The sequence below is a fragment of the Puma concolor genome, chromosome B3, assembly GCF_028749965.1.
Source record: "Puma concolor isolate L17-30 chromosome B3, mPumCon1.1.hap2, whole genome shotgun sequence".
NCBI classification, from domain to species: Eukaryota; Metazoa; Chordata; class Mammalia; order Carnivora; family Felidae; genus Puma; species Puma concolor.
Genome location: NC_141672.1, coordinates 37,932,946 through 37,955,598, shown reverse-complemented (window position 1 = coordinate 37,955,598; position 22,653 = coordinate 37,932,946). Strand labels below are relative to the sequence as shown.

The 22,653-nt window shown below is 41.2% G+C and overlaps 1 protein-coding gene and 1 pseudogene across 1 annotated transcript in view; both read right to left on the bottom strand.

Moving 5' to 3' along the window:
• The window catches only part of ESR2 (estrogen receptor 2), a 73,602-nt gene that overhangs the window by 24,918 nt on the left and 26,031 nt on the right, over positions 1-22,653 (bottom strand). The window contains exons 4-6 of the mRNA XM_025918677.2: positions 18,203-18,319; positions 6,239-6,538; positions 5,708-5,846 (exon numbers count right to left, since the gene is read on the bottom strand). Coding sequence (XP_025774462.1) covers positions 5,708-5,846; positions 6,239-6,538; positions 18,203-18,319 — 556 coding nt within the window. The remainder of the gene's footprint in view (positions 1-5,707; positions 5,847-6,238; positions 6,539-18,202; positions 18,320-22,653) is intronic.
• LOC112856769 (U4 spliceosomal RNA) lies at positions 18,496-18,683 on the bottom strand (annotated as a pseudogene).

Below are 22,653 nucleotides of genomic sequence, written 5' to 3'. Positions count from 1 at the left end.
CCCCACTTTGGGTGTAGATATTACTTTAAAAAAAAATCTTTGCAGGGGCACCTAGGTGGCTCAGTCAGTTAAGGGTCCGACTTCGGCTCAGGTCATGATCTCGTGGTTGGTGAGTTCGAGCCCTGCATTGGGCTCTGTGCTGACAGCTCAGAGCCTGGAGCCTGGAGCCTGCTTCAGATTCTGTGTCTCCTTCTCTCTCTGCCCCTCCCCACTGTGCTCTGTCTCTATCAAAAATTAAAAAAAAATTTTTTTTAATCTTTACAAAACTAAATAAATAGGGGCACCTGGGTGGCTCATTCGATTAAGTGACCAGCTGTGGCTCAGGTCATGATATCGCAGTTCGTGGGTTCAAGCCCCATGTCGGGCTCTGTACTGACAGCTCAGAGCCTGGATCCTGCTTTGGATCCTGGGTCTCCCTCGCTCTCTGCCCCTCCCCGACTTGCACTCTGTCTCTGTCTCAAAAAATGAATAAACATTAAAAAATAAAATAAAATGAAACTAACAAACTAAATAAACAAAACAAAATATCTCTGGGGACAAAAACAAAAAGCCCCCCAAGTCCTTCATTGATTAACAGTTTGGCTCTTCTCTTTGAGACCCAGTCAGTGGTGGGGTCATGCACATGTAGAGGCATGCATACTCACACCACTCCCCAAACAGTATGATAAGAGCATTCATCTGAAATCAAAACCATTTTGTGCAGAGGTTGCCACGTGTACCTAAAAACACATCCCTAAGTATTGAAACTAGTATAATTTCCTCATTAAAATGCATGCCATTTTTTTAAAGTTTATTTTGAGTGAGAAAGCGAGAGAGAGAGAGAGAGAGAGAGAGAGCGAGCGAGCAGGGGAGGGGCAGAGAAGGGGAGAGAGAGAGGATGCCAAGCAGTCCCAATGCGGGGCTCAAATTCATGAACTGTGAGATCCTGACCTGAGCTGAAACCAAGATGGTTAACTGACTGAACCACTCAGGCATCCCAAAATGCTTGCCATTTTAAACACAAACTCATATTTCAAAAATGGAGGGAGGGGCACTTAGGTGGCTCAGTCAGTTAAGCATCTTACTCTTGATTTCAGCTTGGGTCATGATCTCAGGGTTTGTGGGATCGAGTCCCACATCAGGCTCCATGCTGACAGCTTGAAGCCTGCTTGTGATTCTCTCTCTCTCTCCCTCTCTCTCTGCTCCTCTCCCACTCATGTTCTTTTTCTCTCTCTCAAAATAAATAAATAAACTTTTTTAAAAAATGGAGGGAGAGTTTATATTCTAGAGCATCCTAAACCCTGAGAAATGCTATAACTCACTGTAATCAGAACATGTATACCTCATGGAAAAAGTGAATCTCTGAATGAATTTTAAAGAATCAGGTTTGATTGCTTTTATTAAATAGATGTGACAGCCAGCCATTTCATTCAAGGGGTGGCACAGTTAGAATATTTGTATTCACTTCACAGGCTGGAGAAACCAGATAATTTTTGTAGACAATAAATGAGAAATACAGGAAATATGAGACAACACCTCATAAATGACACCCTACTAAAGCTCCGCCTTAAAATGAGTCTTACAGAGGAAGGACTTTTAAATAATAAGTTAATGAGATCTATTACTCTTATTTTATAATTATGGAATGAACTGAACTAGGGGTAAGGAATTAGGATGGGGAACACCTGGGTGGCTCAGTCTGCTGGGCATCTGACTTCGGCTCAGGTCATGATCTCACGATTTGTGGGATCAAGACCTGCATCAAGCTCTGTGCAGACAGCTCAGAGCCCGGAGCCTGCTTCTCATTCTGTGTCTCCTTCTCTCTCTGCCCCTCCCCTGCACACGCTCTGTTTTTCTCCATCTCTCAAAAATGAATAAATGTTAAAAAAAAGTCTAAAAAACAACAAAAAAAAGAAATTAGGATGGGATTAAAAGATTTGAATTAAAAAGAGAGAACAGGACACCCGGGTGGCTCAGTCAGTTAAGCATCTGACTTCAGCTCATGTCATGACTCAGTTTGTGAGTCTGAGTCCCGAACCAGATAAGCTTGAGCCCCACTTCAGGTAAGCACGAACCCCACTTTGGGTGAACACAAGCCCCAATTCAAGGGAGCCCTGCTTTTCTCTCTCTCTCTCTCTCTCTCTCTCTCTCTCTCTCTCTCTCTCCCCTCCTTCTACCCCTCGTGGGATTTTCTCTCTCTCCCCCCCTCTCTTTACCCCTTGCTCACTTACATGCTTTTTCTCTCTCAAAAAAAAAAAAAGAGAGAGAGAGAAAGAACATATGATTTGAATGTTAAAATACTGAAACAATCTATCAGTCAAACCAACCCACTCATAAAGACTTACTTTTGCACACCATTTGCCCATAAACTAGGGCTAAGTAAAGGTAAAATTAGTAACTACATGTGGAATGTCTTATTGTGTGATAACCACTCCTTTATAAAAGAAAAAGATTCTATTTGATCCCAAGGACAAAATGTTGAATGAGTGGACCTGGCTTTGGGTGCACCATTTTGTACCCACGTTCGTATCTGGTGACCATAGTTGACTTCTGTGTCAGGGCAACAGGCTGGGGGCTTAAAGCTGAACACATGGAGAAGACTTAAATATTGAACAGAAATGAAAATTACGTGTGTACCAAAGGGAGATGAAATTTTTAAAGTGAAGATTCTTTGGGTATCTTAAAGAAAGTCGACATACAAAAAACTAATGTGAATGCAGACTCAGTACACGCACAATGATACGAGTGCACGGAAATCCATACACATCCACAATGAGGGACGTGCCCAGATCCAAACTCCCTCCCATTTTTAAAAAAAATTTTTTCATGTTTATTTATTTTTGAGAGAGAGACAGAGTGCAAGCAGAGGAGGGGCAGACAGAGAGAGGGAGACACAGAATCTAAAGCAGGTTCCAGGCTCTGAGCTGTCAGCACAGAGCCTGACGCAGGGCTCGAACTCACGAACCGTCAGATCATGACCTAAGCTGAAGTCGGATGCTTAACCGACTGAGCCACCCAGGCGCCCCTGATTTTTAAATAATACTTAACATTAGACCATTTCCTGTTGATGCCAAGGACATGACATGTCTTAGCAGATACGATTTTTCCAGCAAATAAAAGCTCAGATTCTGTGGTAGATCCTCACATGAATTTGTGACTCTATAGTTACCAAGAGAACTACCTTGTTAGAAATAAGCTGAGATAACCGGCTCTTCCTCTCATCCTCAATAGGTCTAAGTTTTCTCACTGCAGAAGCCTCAACAAGAATAAAGGGAAACAGGAATTGTTGCCTCAGTCTCCACAAGTGGGTTAATTTAGTTATATTCACAGCTTTCATGGTCACACCACCACGTGAAGGCACTCTGATAGGACAGTCTGCCAAAAGAGAGCGATTTTTAAGCGGTGTGCAAATTATTTATTCATGTTGCAGAAAAACCTCATAATAGAACTTCTTTGTGACGCGTCACCTCTGACTCTGAATAAAAAACGTTTCAAGCATATTTGAAGCGACAACTCCTCCAGAAACATACCCATCACATAAAACAATATCTGTAATAATAGACGCACAAAAGAATTGAACTATCTTATCTTAGACTTGAAATTCTAGACCTCACAAAGTTTATGTGTTAACAATATTAGAGGTTGCAACAAAAAATAACCACCACAGGCACTACAAAAACAAACAAACAAAAAATGCTTGCTCACTGTGAACGCATTTACGATTCCAAAGGCACCTCTCCTCTACTCAAATATACTAGATTTGTGTGCTGGGCAACACAATACTTTCAAATATTTATAAAAAGTAATGTGAGTCTATTAAAAATCATTTGTAACAAAAATTACTTCTTGTTTTCCTTCTATTACTTAACCGAAAGGTAGGCCTAAAATTTGTCCAGGATTCGTGTCAGTTTACAGTAAATTCCATCCACAGGAATCAAAGAACTCACACAAAGAGGAGAGGTGGTTATACTAAAAACCAGGAACGAAACAGTCACTGCACATAAACATTAAATGCGGCATCAATGTAGAAATCAGGACAAAAGGCAACCACAACCCAATCCCGGTGTCTGCAAATGTATTGATTCAAGGCGTGAAACTTCTTCCTAGCGCTAACTTCTAGGAGAAGTGTGTGTGTGTGCATGTGTGTGTGGCTTCATCTAAACGCCAAGAGGAACATAATGAGTAAATGAACGATAGTGACGGCTCAGCAGGGGGCTTGGCTTTCCAGCCTGCCTTGCCAGATGGTGTCCTCCGTGACAGGAAGAGGAGGAGGTTTCTGAAGTGGGCAGAGAGTAGAATGGAGTTGTCCCAAGATAAAAGAATCAAGTAGAAAGTCACTTTGCCTCTCAGCCTCCTCCTCTTTCCCTTTTCAGTTCTCTGTCCCTCTGAGGGGCATGACCCATTGTACAGGTAACTACTGTCAGAGTTAAGAGCATGGACTTCACAGCCAGCCCCTACATCCAGCTCTACCACTTACTACCCTGTCACCCTGTCACCGCAGGCAAATTACCTGACCCCCCCCCCCCATTTCCATATCTGAAGGATAAGGATAATAACGGCACTTACCCATAAAGGGCCGTGAAGATAAAATGAGTTAACACATCAAATGCTTAAGATGGGGACTGATATATACAAGCCAATAAGTTGACTGTTTTGATTGTTACTGAAGGGTCTCGGCTTCCAGAACCTACCTTCTTCTATGGTTTCCAGAACCTACCTTCTTCTATGGTTTAACACCAGGGCTTGCTCCTGCTCTTTCCAAAGGTTCTGTTCTCCACTAAAACAGTGCTTTGTCAACAGTGTCATGCAGAACAAGAGGGAGAGTGTGTGCTAACAACTTAGGGGTATCACTTTTCATCTGTGTAACATGTGCACGGGGGTCTCCTGATGATCTAAACAGGCGGTTCCAAGAGTTGGGGGCAGACATTTTCCATTCATATAATGGCTCCTTCCACACTGTGCACCAAGTCAAATGTGACTGAACATTCTACATTAGAACTTTCTCAAAATAAGGAACGTGGAAATCCATTTCCATGGAGAGATTTTCAACCTGTGCTCAAATGTATTCCAAGAAAGTGTCCCACTTTTCCTACTAACATTTTTAGTGTTGTATATTCTGATTTTTCCTCCATGAACAGTTCACCTGAGTCAATTAAAAATTGGTTCCTTTTCTGCGCCATCTTTAAAAGAAAACAAGGCACAATCGAGTGACGGCATTGGCGCTATCATTCCCCAATTTCCATTACCTTTCGTTTGGCTTTAATAACCATTCCTTCCACTGCTACTGTCAAAAATGCTATAGAGCATACAGTTACAGTCAAAGCACATTAAAATAAACTGCAGATCTGTAAGAATTTTATCACCTGTCCAGGAAGAGATAGGCATGGTCCCCACAAGTGGAAAGAACAGCAGGGCAACTTAAAATTATAAACTGAAAATGGAATTTTTAATGCTGAAAAATCTAAGTTGACCTGCACACTTACTAGCCACATATTCTGCAAGATACGGGCTCTTATAGACTGACCTGTAAATGCCACCCCACTGCGGGTAAGGATAAGTCACAGGACACTGAATCCTAGTACCCATGCTCTCCTTCTTGGGCTCTTGACCTGGTGAGGGAGCTCATGACATTATCATCCTCTTGACTGACCTTTCAGGTGTGAGGTGTGAGGCAGCGCCCGGGACTCAGACAAGTCGGGAGGAGAAACGGGATGCATTTTTCTCTCACCTGTCCAGAATGAGGTCTGGAGCAAAGATGAGCTTGCCGGGGTGGTCAATGGAGCGCCACATGAGCCCCACCATCAGCACCTCCATCCAGCAGCTCTCCAGGAGGCGCACTTGGTCATACAGGCTGAGCTCCACAAAACCTGGGGAAAGCAAGAGGCCGTGAGAAACACCCACCCTCCTCCTCGGCTCCCAGTGTCTGTGAAAACAAAAGAGCAGGTTTTCACAAGCTACAAAAACACCCACGACACAGAGAAAACAACCAACGTTTTAAAGCTGCGGCTACACGCTGACCTAAGGAAGGAAACTCTGAACTCTGCGTGTGCAACTCACAACGTCCGGCCTCGGACTCCTTCTACAGACTTAATACACGTCATCGAAGATTATAAAGGACAGTTACCTGGGCTCACAGCTCCACCCCCCCCCCCCCCCCCCCGGACAGATGCCAGGGAAGAACAGAAAGCTGGAACAGATCGTTTTTAGTTATATATTTTTTAAAGTCCTCTGCACTGAGCTGAGATCCAGAAAGCCCTACCTGGGATTTTCTTGGCCCAACCGATCATGTGCACCAGCTCCTTGTCGGCCAGCTTGGTCAGGGACATCATCATGGAGGCCTCGGTGAAGGGGGTGCTGGGGCGGCTCACCAGCACGTGCGGCGGCTCCGCCTCCAGGAGCGTGAGCACCAGCTGCTCGGGGCTCAGGGCGCTCAGCAGCAGCTCCTTCACGCGGGTCACGTGGCCCCCCGCTTTCTTGGCTTTGCTGGCGCAGCGCAGCTGCTCCTCGGAGCTCTTCTGCCTTCGCACGACACGGTAGCCACACCTTTCCCTCCGGGAGCCTAAACCGGAGAGAAGATCACACAGTGCTTTCCCGTGGCTTCGCCAACCCGGCGTTCGAGGCGCCCGAGTCGCCGGGGCAAGAGTGAGGCCGTGACGCCGTGGTTAAGACCCGCGCCTGTCCCCACAGCGTGTCTTAGAACAGAAGCCTGACTTACTTCCTGGAACCTGTGGGGCGTGTACCAGAGATGGGTACATTTGTGACTATATTAGCAAGAGCAAAACGGGACGTTTCAGGGACAGTAGCCCAAATGAACGTAAGGTCTCCTATTTCAAGATTACCTATGGAGACGAAAACGATTTCTCTTTTAAACAGTGTTGACGGGGCGCCTAGACGGTTCAGTGGGTTCGGCGTCTGACTTGATTTTAGCTCTGGTTATAATTTCCTGTTTCATGGGATCGAGCCCTGCATTAGGCTCCACACTGACAGCACCAAGCCTGCTTGGAACTGACTCTCTCTCCCTCTCTCTCTCTCTCTCTCTCTGTCGTCTCTCTCTGCCCCTCCCTCGCTCATTCGTGCGCTCGCTCATCTCTGTCTCTCTCTCAAAATAAATAGAACTTAAAAAAAAAAAAAAAGGGTGCTGACATAACCTCAGATTTCAAACCACAGAATTAGGAGTTTTCTTCAGACAAAAGATAGGCAAAACTTGGGAACTGAATGAACACTGATGTTTCCAAACAGTTATCAAATAATACACTTTTATAATACATTCTGAAAATAGTCACATGAACTTGTGTGTGCTTACACATATACACATGCATTTTTATATATTTACACAAATAAATATATTTCAAGTAATAAATTTTTTTAAATCCTGAAAAATATAGAAAAGCACAAATTTTGGCATAAATTCTTTCAGTTTTCTTTTAATGCTATTTACTTTTGCATATTTCATATACAAAATTTAGATCACAGTGTGCATATACTATTTGAAACTTTTTCTTTTTATTAGAAAGGCGTCATTTTACAATTTAAAAACCTATATAGCATTCTGTTTTATGAATATAGCATTATTTATCTGAAGTGTCCCTTGATGGAAATCTAGGTTGGTTCTAATTTCTTTGCTAGTATTCATATTACAATGAAAATGAGTACCTGTATCCAATAAATTTTATCCTTAAAATAAATTCAAAGAAGTCAAGTTGCTGAACCAAGGCATATACACATTTAAGATTATTGATAGATTACCCTCTAAAACTATTCTAAGATTTTATTTTTAAATAATCTCTACGTGGGGCTTAAACTCACAACCCTGAGATCAAGAGTCACATGCTCTACAGACTGAGTCAGCCAGGGGCCCCCTCCAAAACTATTTTATTGTTTTATTTTTTAAATGTTTATTTATTTGGGGGCACCTGGGTAGCTCAGTCGGTTAAGCGTCTGACTTCGGCTCAGGTCATGATCTCATGCTTCATGAGTTCAAGCCCCACATCAGGCTCTGTGCTGACAGCTCAGAGCCTAGAGCCTGTTTCGGATTCTGTGTCTCCCTCTCTCTCTGCCCCTCCTCGTCTCCTGCTTTGTCTCTCTCTGTCTCTCAAAAATAAATAAACGTTAAAAAAATTTTTTTTTAATGTTTATTTATTTTTGAGAGAGAGAAACAGAGTGTGATTGGGGGAGGGGCAGAGAGAGAGGGAGACCCAGAATACAAAGCAGGCTCCAGGCTCTGAGCTGTCAGTACAGAGCCTGACGCAGGGCTCGATCCCACAAACTGCGAGATCATGACCTGAGTCATAGTTGGACACTTAACCAACTGAACCATTCAGATGCCCCCTCCAAAACTATTTTAAAATGTATAATCCAAATGATACTTTAAGGGGCTTCCTATCTCCTCATAACACCATTGGACATTACAAATAATTTCTAATCTTTGCTAATCTGACAAATGACTAACCAATCTCATTTCACTTTGTATTTTTTTAAACTGCTAGCAAGGTTGACTAATACATTTGCCATATTTTATATTTCTTTTACTTGTATATTGCCTATTTATTTCTTTTGTTCTTCCCCCCACCCCCAGTAACCTATGAAGTTTATTTAGTAACTATAGACAACTTTTCTTATATACCATATTTGCCTTGTTATATAGCTTTTCACTTTACTCATGGTATCTCTCGTCATAAGAAGCTTTAGTACACAGCCAAATCGGTCTTTTGTTTCACATCAAGATTATACCAATATTTTCTTATATCTTCTTTAAGCACTTTTGTGGTTCAAATCTATTTGGAAGTTTATGTATGTTTGTATCATGTCATATTATGTTCTTCAAACAGATGTATAATTTTCCCAGTAGCATTTATTGGATAAATTTTTTCCACAGATTTTTATAAAATGCCTTGTCATTTAAGAAATATGTATAAAGGTCTCTTTTTCTGGATTGTCTCCTCTATTTCATATATGTTTCACATATGTATATATATGTTTTTACTCCTCTGCTGGTCTCAATATATTTCAGTTACTGTAGGTTTATGGGTCAGAAACACAATGGGATAATGTGTTTAAGATGGTGGGGGAAGGGAGAAACCTTCAATTTAGAATTATATTCTCAGATAAACTATCATTCAAGAGTGAGGATAAATTAAAGCCATTTCAGGGGCGCCTGGGTGGCTCAGTTGGTTGAGCGGCCAACTTCGGCTCAGGTCATGATCTCGTGGTCTGTGAGTTCGATCCCCGCGTCAGGCTCTGTGCTGACAGCTCAGAGCCTGGAGCCTGTTTCAGATTCTGTGTCTCCCTCTCACTGACCCTCCCCTGTTCATGCTCTGTCTCTGTCTCAAAAATGAATAAACGTTAAAAAAAATTAAAAAAAAAATTAAAGCCATTTCAGTTAGTCAAAGGTTAAAAAGATATATCACTCATAGCCCCTTTGAAATAATTACTGTTTCTTTGGGATGGAGAAACATGAACCCAAGAAAAGCAATGAAATTCAAGGTGCAATGGTAAGAAACTAAATTGTTAAACATGAGAGGAAACCTAATAAACATAGAATGTATAAAATAATAACAATTAATTTTTGGAGGTATAGAAATAAGGTAGCACCAAATACTGGATAATAACAAATAAGATGAGAGAGGAATAATTTTGGCTACACCTTTCTAAGATTGTTTATTTGGGAAGAGAAACATCAATTAGAGAGAGTGGCTTGAATTCTCATGAATGCATGCTAAAAATAGAACTGTCACTAAAAGAATTGAAACAGAATGTATGACTTCCAAACTAGAAGAGGAAAAATAAAACACTAAAATGGTGTCGGGGCGCCTGGGTGGCGCAGTCGGTTAAGCGTCCGACTTCAGCCAGGTCACGATCTTGCGGTCCCTGAGTTCGAGCCCCGCGTCAGGCTCTGGGCTGATGGCTCAGAGCCTGGAGCCTGTTTCCAATTCTGTGTCTCCCTCTCTCTCTGACCCTCCCCTGTTCATGCTCTGTCTCTCTCTGTCCCAAAAATAAATAAACATTGGAAAAAAAAAAAAATTTAAAATGGTGTCAATTCCAAAAAGGAAAGAAAGAAAATATATGATGAATTTTTTTAAAGCATAAAATGATAGAAATGAATTCAAATATCGTGATCACAATAAACATAAATAGACTAAATTCATCAATGGAGAGCAACTCTGAGATTATATTTTTTTTATCTAGACATAGACTGGTTGTAAGAGATATATCTAACACACAGAAAACTGAAAACAAAGGGATAAAAAAAGATAACAGGCAAAAATTAATGAAATAAATCAGTTACTCTATCAATATCAGACAATGTAAACTGTAAGGCACAAATCATTATTAAAGCCTCATCAGTAGATTATAAAAGGAAGATAAATAATTCTAAACTTAGATAATTCTTATCTCATCAAAACGATAAGAAAACACAACCTATAAATGTAACGTGAAAAAGCGACTGCAAGAAAAAGAGAAATTGACAAATACATTATTATAATGGATATTTTACTTTATTTTTTAAGGTTTTTTAGGTAATCCTTACACCCAACATGGGGCTCAAACCTACAACCCCAAGAGTCTCATGCTCCACCAACTGAGCCAGCCAGGCACCCCTATTTGGGTATTTTGATGTATCTTTCTCAGCAACTGACAGCGTAAACAATAAGGGGAAAGGCAGAATACAGAACATTTGGATTGTACAATTCACTTGAACAAAAATTATCACATACTAGTTCATGAATAAAATTTTAACTAAAATTGGTGTCATATAGATCATATTCTCTGATCACAAGAAATAACAAAAATACAATCCAGGCCCCTATAAAGTTTAGCACAAAAGAATTTCTAAAAACCCACTGGTTAGGAGCACTTGGGTGGCTCAGTGGGTTAAGCGTCCGACTTCAACTCAGGTCATAACCTCGCAGTTTGTAGGTTCAAGCCCCGCATCGGGCTCTGTGCTGACAGGTTGGAGCCTGGAGCCTGCTTTGGATTCTGTGTCTCTCTTTCTCTGCCTTTCCCCTGCTCATGCTCTGTCTCTCTTTCTCTCTCTCGGAAATAAATAAACATTAAAAAAAATTTTGAAATCCATTGGTTAAAGACAAAAATACAAAGCGAAAATTAAGAAAGACATATTATAAGTCAGGATGTCATGAGCATGGGTACAACTTTCCCCCACACACAAAAAAACTAAAATATCTGAAAAATGCCTAGTTTCTATATTCCTACCATTATGTTTGTTTACTAAATTCAGTTGTCCATATTTTAAAAAGAAATATTAGTTAAGAGGTATGAGTACATTTAAATTACTTGCTCCCAAGAAAAGTTATCTGAATTTCTTCTTATCCTTGGCTAATCAAACTAGAAGGAAGGCCTCTATCTATCTAGAGATAACCAAATCAAACTGTTTACTAAAAGAATTAAAAGCCTAAAATATAACTCATTGTGTTAGTAATCAGACATAAAGCAATAGGTATTATTTAAGATCAATTATACCCCCAGGGTAAAAAGGAACAACATGTTTGGTTTAAGAAAGCACCTGTCTGATCACACATCTCCTTTTTGTAGAGTATATGAGGAAACAGGTTAACATACAAAGTGAAAGGTTTTGAATCACACACTCAAATTTATTTGATCAACTTTCACTGACAAAGCCCTATATACTGAGCTCTGTACGGAGTCCTGGGGATTCCAGATCAATAAAATAAAGTCTTCAACCAGGAACTCAGTGTTTTCTATCAAGGATATTTCTAGTGTCACGGCTTTTACACTGGAATCTAGGCAGTCACTCAGTGTGCCTCTGAGGAAGCGTGATAAAGAACTCTACCAAACAGGAGTGCTCCATATTAGAAAGTGGTAATATGGGTGCCTGTGTGGCTCAGTCAGCTAAGCGCCCGACTCTTGATTTCAGCTCAGGTCATGATCTCATGGTTCATGAGATCGAGCCCTGCATCAGGCTCTGTGCTGACAGTGGGAAGCTTGCTTGGGATTTTCTCTCTATTCCCTCTCTCTCTGCCCCTCCCCCACTTATGCATGCGTGCTCTTTCTCAAAATAAATAAACGTAAAAAAAATAGAAAGTGGTAAATAGCCCCAGTGAAAAGATGTTGATGACAATGGTGATGACGATGACAACAATGATAATAACGGTAAATGATCAAAATGACAGCTCACAGCTACTGGAAGCTTCTATGTGTCAGATGTTGTACAATGTATATAGATTATTTCATTCTGAAAACTGCCCTAGAGGGCAGGGGCTATTAGCATCTCCAAGATACAGGGGAGGAGCCAGGCACAAGAAGGCTCAAATAACTTGCCCAGGGTAGAAAACTAGAAAATAGTGAAAGCAGCTGTCTGAATCCAGAGCTGGCAGTTTTACTACTTTGTCCCACATCCCTATCCAATCCCTGCCATGTGTATATACAGCAGATGAATAGAGAGATGGCATCTAAAGATACAGATTTATTCTCCCAACACAGGAATCTCTAGAGATCAAATGCATGGCCTTTTGGATTGTTTTCTGGGCTATTTACATTTCAGCATATGCTTACAACAAAGCCTCATCCCTGAAGTAAGTCTGGGTGAGCATCTTCCCACCATTTAAACAACCATATTAAAACCTCAATAGAAAACCCAAGATTGGTGAAGAAAACGGTGATAACAGAAAAGACAAAATTTCTGAATAAAAGGGAAATGGTGCAGGTGGAGTCCCTACTCCTCCAAGACTGGAAGGAAGGAAGAATATGGGTGGAGGGTTTATTGAGAGGACAGACAAGAAGAGTGCCGGAAAAGAAGGGAAGCATAGTTAAGAAAGTTCACTCCTAATGGTCCTTCTCTGTGGTTAGTAAAGGGCGATATATCCAGATGTTTGCACATCAACCCATCTCATCATGCAATCTCCAAAGATGATAAAATGTTTTCTCTTAGAGAGCCCTGCCCAATTTCTTTTTGGCCAAATTTAATGACCTTTTCTCTGGTTTTCCTTTCCATGAAAGATTTTTCTTTCCAATTTTATTGCAATATAATTGACATACAACACTGTGTAAGTTTAAGGTATGCAGCATAATGGTTTGGCTTATGTATATTGTGAAATGACCACCCCAGTGAGTTTAGTCAGCATCCATCATTTCATATAGATGCAATAAAGAGGGAAAGTTAAAAGAAAAAAAAGGAAAAAAGGAAAAAGATTTCTTTTTTCTTTCAGAACTCTTAGGACTTACTCTCTTAGTAACTTTCATATCTATCATACAGCAGTGTTAATGACAGCATGCTGTACATTATGTCAGAAAACTTATCTTGTAAATGGAAGTTTGTACCCTTGGTCACTTTTCTCTAATTCCCTCTCCCCCAACACCCTGCCTCTGGTAACCACAAATCCGATCTCTTTTCCTATGAGTTTGGGTTTTGTTTTTGTTTTTGTTTTTGTTTTAGATTCCAATGTAAGTGAGATCAAACAGTATTTGTCTTTCTCTAACTTACTTCGCTTAGCATGTGCCCTCAAGGTTCATCCAAGTTGTCACAAATGGCAGGATTTCTTTGTGGGCTTTTTTTTAATGGCTGGATGCTATTCCATTTTTATACACACACACACACACGCACACACACACACACACACACACACACACACACACGCACACACCAACTTCTTTATCCATTCATCTGGCAATGGACACTTAGGTTATTTCCATGCTTTGGCTATTATAAATAATGCTGCTATATGCTAACTTGGATATAAATTTTATAAATAAATAAACAAATAAGTAATGCTGCTGTGACATGGGGTTGCAGATATCTTTTGAGTTGGTATCATGAAAGATTTTTTTTAAGTTTATTTATTTTGTGAGAGAGAGAAAGCGCAAGTTGAGGAGGAACAGAGAGAGAGAGGGAGAGAGAGAGACAGAGAGAGAATTCCAAGCGGGCTTCATAGTGCAGAGCCTGACACAGGGCTCGAACTCACAAACTGAGATCATGACCTGAGCCCAAGTTGAACGCTTAACCAACTGAGCCACCCAAGCGCCCCAGAAAAATGTTTTAAAGTACATCTCTGTACTCTGCCTTGCAAGACCGTATTGTATCAAAACTCCTCATAACTTATATGAGCTTTTCAAAGAGGGAGGGGAAAGGAAGGAAAACTAAAATTTAGTGCCAAACACTGTGCTAGGTCTTTATATTTTTTTTTCATATGTATTCCTCACAAAACTCAGTGAAGCAGATATCTTCTTTTCAGAGATAAGAAAACCAAGGGCCAGAAACATTAGGTTTGAGCATAGTCACAGATAGCAAGAAATAAGACAAAAAAGGAAATTCAACCTTCGGGAGTCCTGTCCTCTTGTTCTCCCACCGCATACACCGCCCCCTGCAGGCGGATTATCATGTGCTCCTGCCCTGGTCCCAAACCACCAGGGCTACACCTGTCCAACAGATCGCAGTAGAATAAAAGTGTTCTTATCCTGACTAAATTGTAAATAGCTTTTTAAAAAATACACACTCACCTTAAAATGTTAACTTAAAATATGAAACACTTAATTTGTAATCTTTTGTCAGAGGACCAAATCTTTCTCCTTAAGCACATCTGCCAATTAAATCACAAGTAACTTTCCTACATAAACCATACCCACGATGCACAGCCTCTGAATTTTCAATTTCCACTTCTTTACAACGGAGCAAGAACTTAGGCAGTCATAAAGCAATCCAAATTCAGAATTTTTCTAGGTTTATGATCCCCCCCGCCACAATCTCATTCATACCTAACTCAATAGCTACTAGTCTTTTACAGTTGTTGTTGTTGTTGTTGTTGTTGTTGTTGTTGTTGTTTTACTGTAAGTGCTACACCCAATGTGGGGCTTGAACTTACGACCCTGAGATCAAGAGTCACATGCTCTACCATCTGAGCCAGCCTGGTGTCCCTCTGTCCCTCCTTTACAGTTGTACTCAAAGCTTTCACAGAAATGATATCTTTTCCTACTCATATTTCATGTTTGTATAAATTCTAGTTAAATTACATAATTTGACAGTTACAATGAGTAGAAATAGGTTTTGGAAAAAGTCTACTGGTTACTGATAAGTCTATAACTAAAGTGGTGGGAACAGAAATGCTTGAATGTTTTAAAGAGTAACCAATACACACGGGGAGGTCATGGGCATTGGCAGGGTGTTTCACAAAGAAAACAGGAAACATCAGTGATTATAAAGCCAGAGAAGTGTGATCAAATAAGAGGACTTCTGCTATACTATAATATAGCCAGATGAGGTGCCTTACCTGTTACATACATAAAGAAAAAGAAAAAGCAATCCCTATCAAAATAATATCAGCATTCCTCACAGAGCTAAAACAAACAATCCTTCAATTTGTATGGAACCAGAAGAGACCCCGAATAGCCAAAGCAATCTTGAAAAAGAAAACTGAAGCTGGAGGCATCACACTCCCAGACTTCAGGATGTATTACAAAGCTGTAATCATCAAGACAGTGTGGTACTGACACAAAAACAGACACTCAGATCAATGGAACAGAACAGAGAAGCCAGAAATGGATCCACAAACGTATGACCAACTAATCTTTGACAAAGCAGGAAAGAATATCCAATGGAATAAAGACAGTCTCTTCAGCAAATGGTGCTGGGAAAACTGGACAGCGACGTGCAGAAGAATGAACCTGGACCACTCTCTTATACCATACCCAAAAATAAACTCAAAATGGATGAAAGACCTCAATGTAAGACAGGAAGCCATCAAAATCCTAGGGGAGAAAGCAGGCAAAAACCTCTTTGACCTCAGCTGCAGCAACTTCTTACTCAACATATCTCCAGAGGCAAGGGAAACAAAAGCAAAAATGAACTATTGGGACCTCATCAAAATAAAAAGCTTCTGCACAGCAAAGGAAACAATCAGCAAAACTAAAAGGCAACAATGGAATGGAAGAAGATATTTGCAAAGGACATATCAGATAAAGGGTTAGTATCCAAAATCTATAAAGAACTTATCAAACTCAACACCCAAAAAACAAATAATCCAGTGAAGAAATGGGCAAAAGACATGAATAGACACTTCTCCAAAGAAGACATCCAGATGGCGAACAGACACATAAAATGCTCAACACCACTCATCATCAGGGAAATAGAAATCAAAACCACAATGAGATACCACCTCATACCTGTCAGAATAGCTAACATTAACAACTCAAGCAACAACAGATGTTGGCAAGGATGCAGAGAAAGAAGATCTCTTTTGCACTGCTGGTGGGAATGCAAACTGGTACAGCCACTCTGGAAAACAGTATGGAGGTTCCTCAAAAAATTAAAAATAGCACTACCCTATGACCCAGCAATTGCACTACTAGGCATTTATCCAAGGGATACAGGTGTGCTGTTTCGAAGGGACACATGCACCCCCATGTTTGTAGCAGTACTGTTGGCAATAGCCAAAGTATGGAAAGAGCCCAAATGTCCATCGACAGATGAACAGATAAAGAAGATGTGGTATATACACATATGTGTGTGTGTGTGTGTGTGTGTGTGTACACACACGTAATGGAGTATTATTTGGCAATCAGAAAGAATGAAATCTTGCCATTTGCAACTATGTGGATAGAACTGAAGGGTATTATGCTGTGAAATTAGTCAGAGAAGGACAAATATCATATGACTTCACTCATATGAGGAATTTAAGATACTAAGCAGATGAACATAAGGGAAGGGAAGCAAAAAGAATATAAAAACAGGGAGGGGGACAAAACATAAGAGACTCTTAAACATAGAGAACAGAGGGTTACCGGAGGGGTTGTGGTAGGGGGGAATGGGCTAAGTGGGTAAGGGGCATTAAGGAATCTACTCCTGAAATCATTATTGCACACTATATGCTAACTAACTTGGAAGTGAATTAAACAATAAATTTATACACACACACACACACATATACATTTATACATGTATATATAAATATGTATATATATATTTATACATATATATAAATGTGTATATATACATATGTGTATATATACATATACACATTTATATATATATAAAAGTCTATGTAAAAGATGAGAAATTATAAATATTGAAATTAAAGGTTCTATATCATAGCAAATACAAAAAAAGAGAGAATATTCAAAAGCCAGAGCTCCTAAGAGACTGTCAGGGTGAAAGGAGACTTTTGTTTTAAATTTTTTAAATAGGGGCGCCTGGGTGGCGCAGTCGGTTAAGCGTCCGACTTCAGCCAGGTCACGATCTCGTGGTCCGTGAGTTCGAGCCCCGCGTCGGGCTCTGGGCTGATGGCTCAGAGCCTGGAGCCTGTTTCCGATTCTGTGTCTCCCTCTCTCTCTGCCCCTCCCCCGTTCATGATCTGTCTCTCTCTGTCCCAAAAATAAATAAACATTGAAAAAAAAAAATTAAAAAAAAAAAAAAAAAAATTTTTTAAATAGAGAAATTACAACTAACCACAGGCAAAATACTGACTAGAGAATAACAGGAAAACTCGGGCAGAGCTGCTGTGAGTACATATACGTGCAAGTGTGTACAGACAGGGAATCAAAAGTTAGCCAGGTGGAGAGAGCAGGAGGTACGCATTACTGTCAGATGTTATACTAATGTGTCCATTTTTCTTTCTTCTTCGTGTACGTATACATGTATGTGTGCATACACACACATACGTATGTTTATACGCATATATGCATACATAGATATCATACAACAGAATCTACGTTCTGTGTGCTTTCCATGGTTCTATCATGTTTCTGACACCTATATGTACCTTTTCTAGAAAGCTAATACAGGGCTAGGCATGAATCTTTCCCATAGCTCTCCAAGTAACCCACAAGATATTCTACTTTTCTGTCACAGCTTTGACTGTGGACATTTATCTGAACTTCACCCTTAGACTTTGCAAGGCCTCAGACAGATGGTCATCCAGCCCATTTGAGCACTTTGGTTTCTAGAGCTCCCTAAACCCAGCAGCAGTCTACTGTGTTGTCAGACCTCCTGAGCTGTAGAAAGTTCTTCCCTATATTGGGCCAAAATGTGCCTCCTGTGACTCGTTCCTGTTCACCTCAGCTCTGTCCTCTGCAGCTACAGGGAATACATCAATGCCCCCTCCAATGTGGCAGCGTACAAATACTTGATGATAATTACCAAGTCCTAACTCTCCTCCCATCCAGGCTACACGTCCCCAGTTCCCCCACCTGTCCTGTTTGAAAGAGCCATCGGCACGCCCCCCCATACGATGAAATGAAACAGGAAGCGAACACTCACCACACTTCACCATCCCGACCTCATAGCACTTCCGAAGTCGGCAGGCCTGGCAGCTTTTGCGCCTGTTCTTATCTATCGTGCACTGATTTGTCGCTGGGCAAATATAATCGTTATGTCCTACAACGGAGGAAAAAAACAAAACAAAACAAAACAAAAAAGGCAGGCTATTGTTACAATATTTTGATTACATGTCTTCCTGGTCAACAACACTGATAATGCTACCCGGCTGAGAGGTAGGGGGCATCTTCTTAACGATAGGTATAGGTACAAAGGCCAAAGTTCAGCGTCATGAGCACCTTATTAGTGAGTATAGAAAATCCAGGAATATCTCCATATCCTACTCTTTGACCAACAGGCTATTCTCTGCATGTTCTTAGAATTCTCAAGAGATACATTAGAAATATTCTCCTTTGGTTTCAATTAGCAATAATCGTGCCTCGGATAAACCTCATTGGCTACAATTCTGCCACTGCGCAAAGCTGAAATATTCTCCTTTGGACAGGGAAAGTAAGACAGTCGTCTGAAATTGGTTCTGCAAATCACAGAACACCTCAAGGATAGTACTTGTATATCAGGTCACCAAATTCAATTGCTTACATTCTTTTATACATATCCCTCTTTAGGATTTAACATGATTTTTTTTTTTTTTTTACTTTTTAAAATGTTTATTTATTTTTGAGACAGCGTGTGAGAGGGGGAGGGGCAGAGAGAGAGGGGGAGACACAGAATCCAAAGCAGGCTCCAGGTTCTGAGTTGTTCACACAGAGCCAGACCCAGAGCTCAAACCCACAAGCTGTGAGATCATGACCTGAGCCAAAGTCAGCCGCTCAACCCACTGAGCCACCCAGGCGCCCCTTATGGGAATTCATAGTCAAATAAGAGAGCGAAACTAATCACTAAGGGGATAATGAAATTAGCAAACTGAAGAACCAAAAGAACTGCCACTTGAGGCTGGCTGTGGTTATTGTTCTCAGTTGCCACTGCCTCCCGCAGCCCTGTGACCCTGCAGTGCACTAGAGCAGCCAAAGTGTGGTCGCCTACCAACTGACGTTGAGTGTGGCCATGAAACTTGCTTTAGCCAATAGTATGTAAGTAGATGGGATATTCCAACAGTCTGGCTTGGCCGCTGGAGCCAAGAAGAGGCCCTTTGAAAAAAAGGAAATGCCTCAGGTAGTTGCTGGTCCAAGGAGAATAAGGAAATGTGCAGACTGAACTCCACCCAGAGTTCAGAGCTGAGCCTTGTGAAACAGATGCACCCTACCCGACCCCTAGAGCAAAAAGACATTGTTCCACGATTGCACCAAAATCGAATTTTATAATTCTCTCCCATTTTAGGTAGATTCCAGTAACACTTGTTCAACCAAACACAAATTGAAATTCAGTTGCCTGTGGCTTTACCACCATTTCCTGAGCCAGCCTGGGGTAGCAGCAATGGCAGAGACTACAGCTCTCGAAGAGATGCAAACGCCCTCTCAAGCGACCTTCATCCCGGCCACACACAGGAAGCCTGGCTCACCAACATTCTGACAACGTACTGATTCCCAGATACTTTATCAACATTTCATTGAATCCCATAACTTCCCTATAAAGAGCTATCATCCCCATTCTATAAAAGAAAACATGTAACTTCAGTCGAATCATCTTAAGGTTATGGTTTTAGTATTCTGTGATGCGTAATAAATTTCTACAAACTTACACACTTAAAACCAAACCCAGGGGCGCCTGGGTGGCGCAGTCGGTTAAGCGTCCGACTTCAGCCAGGTCACGATCTCGCGGTCTGTGAGTTCGAGCCCCGCGTCAGGCTCTGGGCTGATGGCTCAGAGCCTGGAGCCTGTTTCCGATTCTATGTCTCCCTCTCTCTCTGCCCCTCCCCCGTTCATGCTCTGTCTCTCTCTGTCCCAAAAATAAATAAAGGTTGAAAAAAAAAAAAATTAAAAAAAAAAAAAAAAAAACCCACTTATCTCGTTTCCACGAGTCAAGAATCCAGGCACAGCTTACTCTAGTCAGGGTTTCAAAAGGCTGCAATCAAGGTGTTGGCTGGGCTGTGGTTTCATATGAAGCTCAGCACCCCCTTCCAAGCTCATATAAGGTGTTTGCAGAATCAGCCATTTGCAGCTGTGGGGCTGAAGTTCTCATTTTTTTGCTGGCTGTCAGCAGGATGCTGTTGCCAACTCATAGAGGAACCAGTTCCCTGTCCAAAAGCAGTTCACAGCACGATGTCTGCTTTCTTCCAGGCCAGGGGGGGCACATCTCTGACTTCCCATGTGCCTCTCCACTCCAGTATGATGGAGTCTTACATAATTATAGCATAATCACGAGACTCCCCCATCACCACTTGCCATATCAGGTAACCTAACCAAGGAAGCAACTCTCATATTTACAGGTTCCACACACACGCAAGAGTAGGAGGCAATATGAGGTATGGTATAAATCTTTTTTAAAGGAACAGATAATTACTTGTTATTGCTTTTATGATCACTTAAAACATTCAAAAATAAATTATATGCTAAAAGTCAAGATACATTCCCAATTAGAAATTTTCAATTGTCTGCTAAAACATAATCTTTTATGGCTAGAAGGTAAATGTAACCCCACAGTACTTTCCATAGAGGTATCAATCTTTTAAGGACCTTCTAAAAACTCAAAGAATAATACATGATGTCATCCTTTTTGGTTTTATAGAGGTTTACAACAATAAGCATTTAAGGGACAATGAAAGGTTCACTTTTTTTACCTCATTTTAAAAGACCATTTTACTTAAAAACAATGAGAAAGCATAGTAATATGAACACACTAAATAAAAATAGCCTTGGGGCGCCTGGGTGGCTCAGTCGGTTAAACGTCCGACTTCGGCTCAGGTCACGATCTTGCGGTCCGTGAGTTCGAGCCCCACGTCGGGCTCTGGGCTGATGGCTCAGAGCCTGGAGCCTGCTTCCGATTCTGTGTCTCCCTCTCTCTCTGCCCCTCCCCCATTCATGCTCTGTCTCTCTCTGTCTCAAAAATAAATAAAACGTTCAAAAAAAAAAATAGCCTAGAAAATGTCTTATACAAGAAGGCCAGGGTAATTGAATTCACTTCTGGCAAAAAAGGGGAAAAAAAGTCCTTAAACTATACGAACTACCTCACGTATTAAAATGGTTTTCTCAGGGCGCCTGGATGGCTCAGTTGGTTGAGCGTCCAACTCTTGATTTCAGCTCAGGTCATGATCTCACGGTTGTGACATTGAGCCCTGCATCAGACTCCGTGCTGAGTGTGGAGCCTGCTTAAGATTCTCTCTCTCCCTTTCCCTCTAACCGTCTCCCCCACTCACGTTCTCTCTCCCTCTCCAACAAAATTAAATAAAATGGTTTTCTTGTTTCATGCAACAACCTGAGAGGCATGCTATTCCATACTAACAGAACTGACAGAAAAGTTCAAAGCAAAATAGGTAGCTAATTCTTAAAGATATAAAGCTTTATAGGAAAATGTACTTTTTGTAATCTGTATACAGATAAAAGGTTATCTGTATACTCTACAAAATTATTGAGTCTGAATACCTGTCATCATTCATATCCATAGCACAGAGGGGAGAGACAGCACTGGACTGAGATCAGAAGATCTGAGTTTAAGCTCAGTTCAGCTTCCCGATTTTGTCACTTCAACGATAGAGCAATGTTTATCATCCGCACCCTCCCTGGCATGCTTATCCCTCAACAGCAGGAATCAACCTTGTGTTTTGTTCCCTCAGGACATCCTTTGTGGCTTCAAGGCCAAATGAATCCCAAGTAATGGAATATGTGCCTCCAAGATAAGGAATCTGCTGTATAACCTACCAGCTGTCAGAGCTTCCCATTGAAAGCTCAGATTCCAGGGGCGCCTGGGTGGCGCAGTCGGTTAAGCATCCGACTCCAGCCAGGTCACGATCTCGCGGTCCGTGAGTTTGAGCCCCGCGTCAGGCTCTGGGCTGATGGCTCAGAGCCTGGAGCCTGTTTCCGATTCTATGTCTCCCTCTCTCTCTGCCCCCCCCCCGTTCATGCTCTGTCTCTCTCTGTCCCAAAAATAAATAAACGTTGAAAAAAAAAAAAATTAAAAAAGAAAGCTCAGACTCCAAAGTTGTAAGAAACAAAGAATTAAAGATCTTTGAGCAGCACTCAAAAAGATTTTAACTTTCTTTTTTTTTTTTTTTTTAATTTTTTTTTTAACGTTTATTTATTTTTGAGACAGAGAGAGACAGAGCATGAACGGGGGAGGGGCAGAGAGAGAGGGAGACACAGAATCGGAAGCAGGCTCCAGGCTCTGAGCCATCAGCCCAGAGCCCGACGCGGGGCTCGAACTCACGGACCGCGACATCGTGACCTGAGCTGAAGTCGGACGCTTAACCAACTGAGCCACCCAGGTGCCCCAGGATTTTAACTTTCAAAAGACAATGATAAAAGGTTCATATGAATACCAAAATGAAAGTGAATAGAATA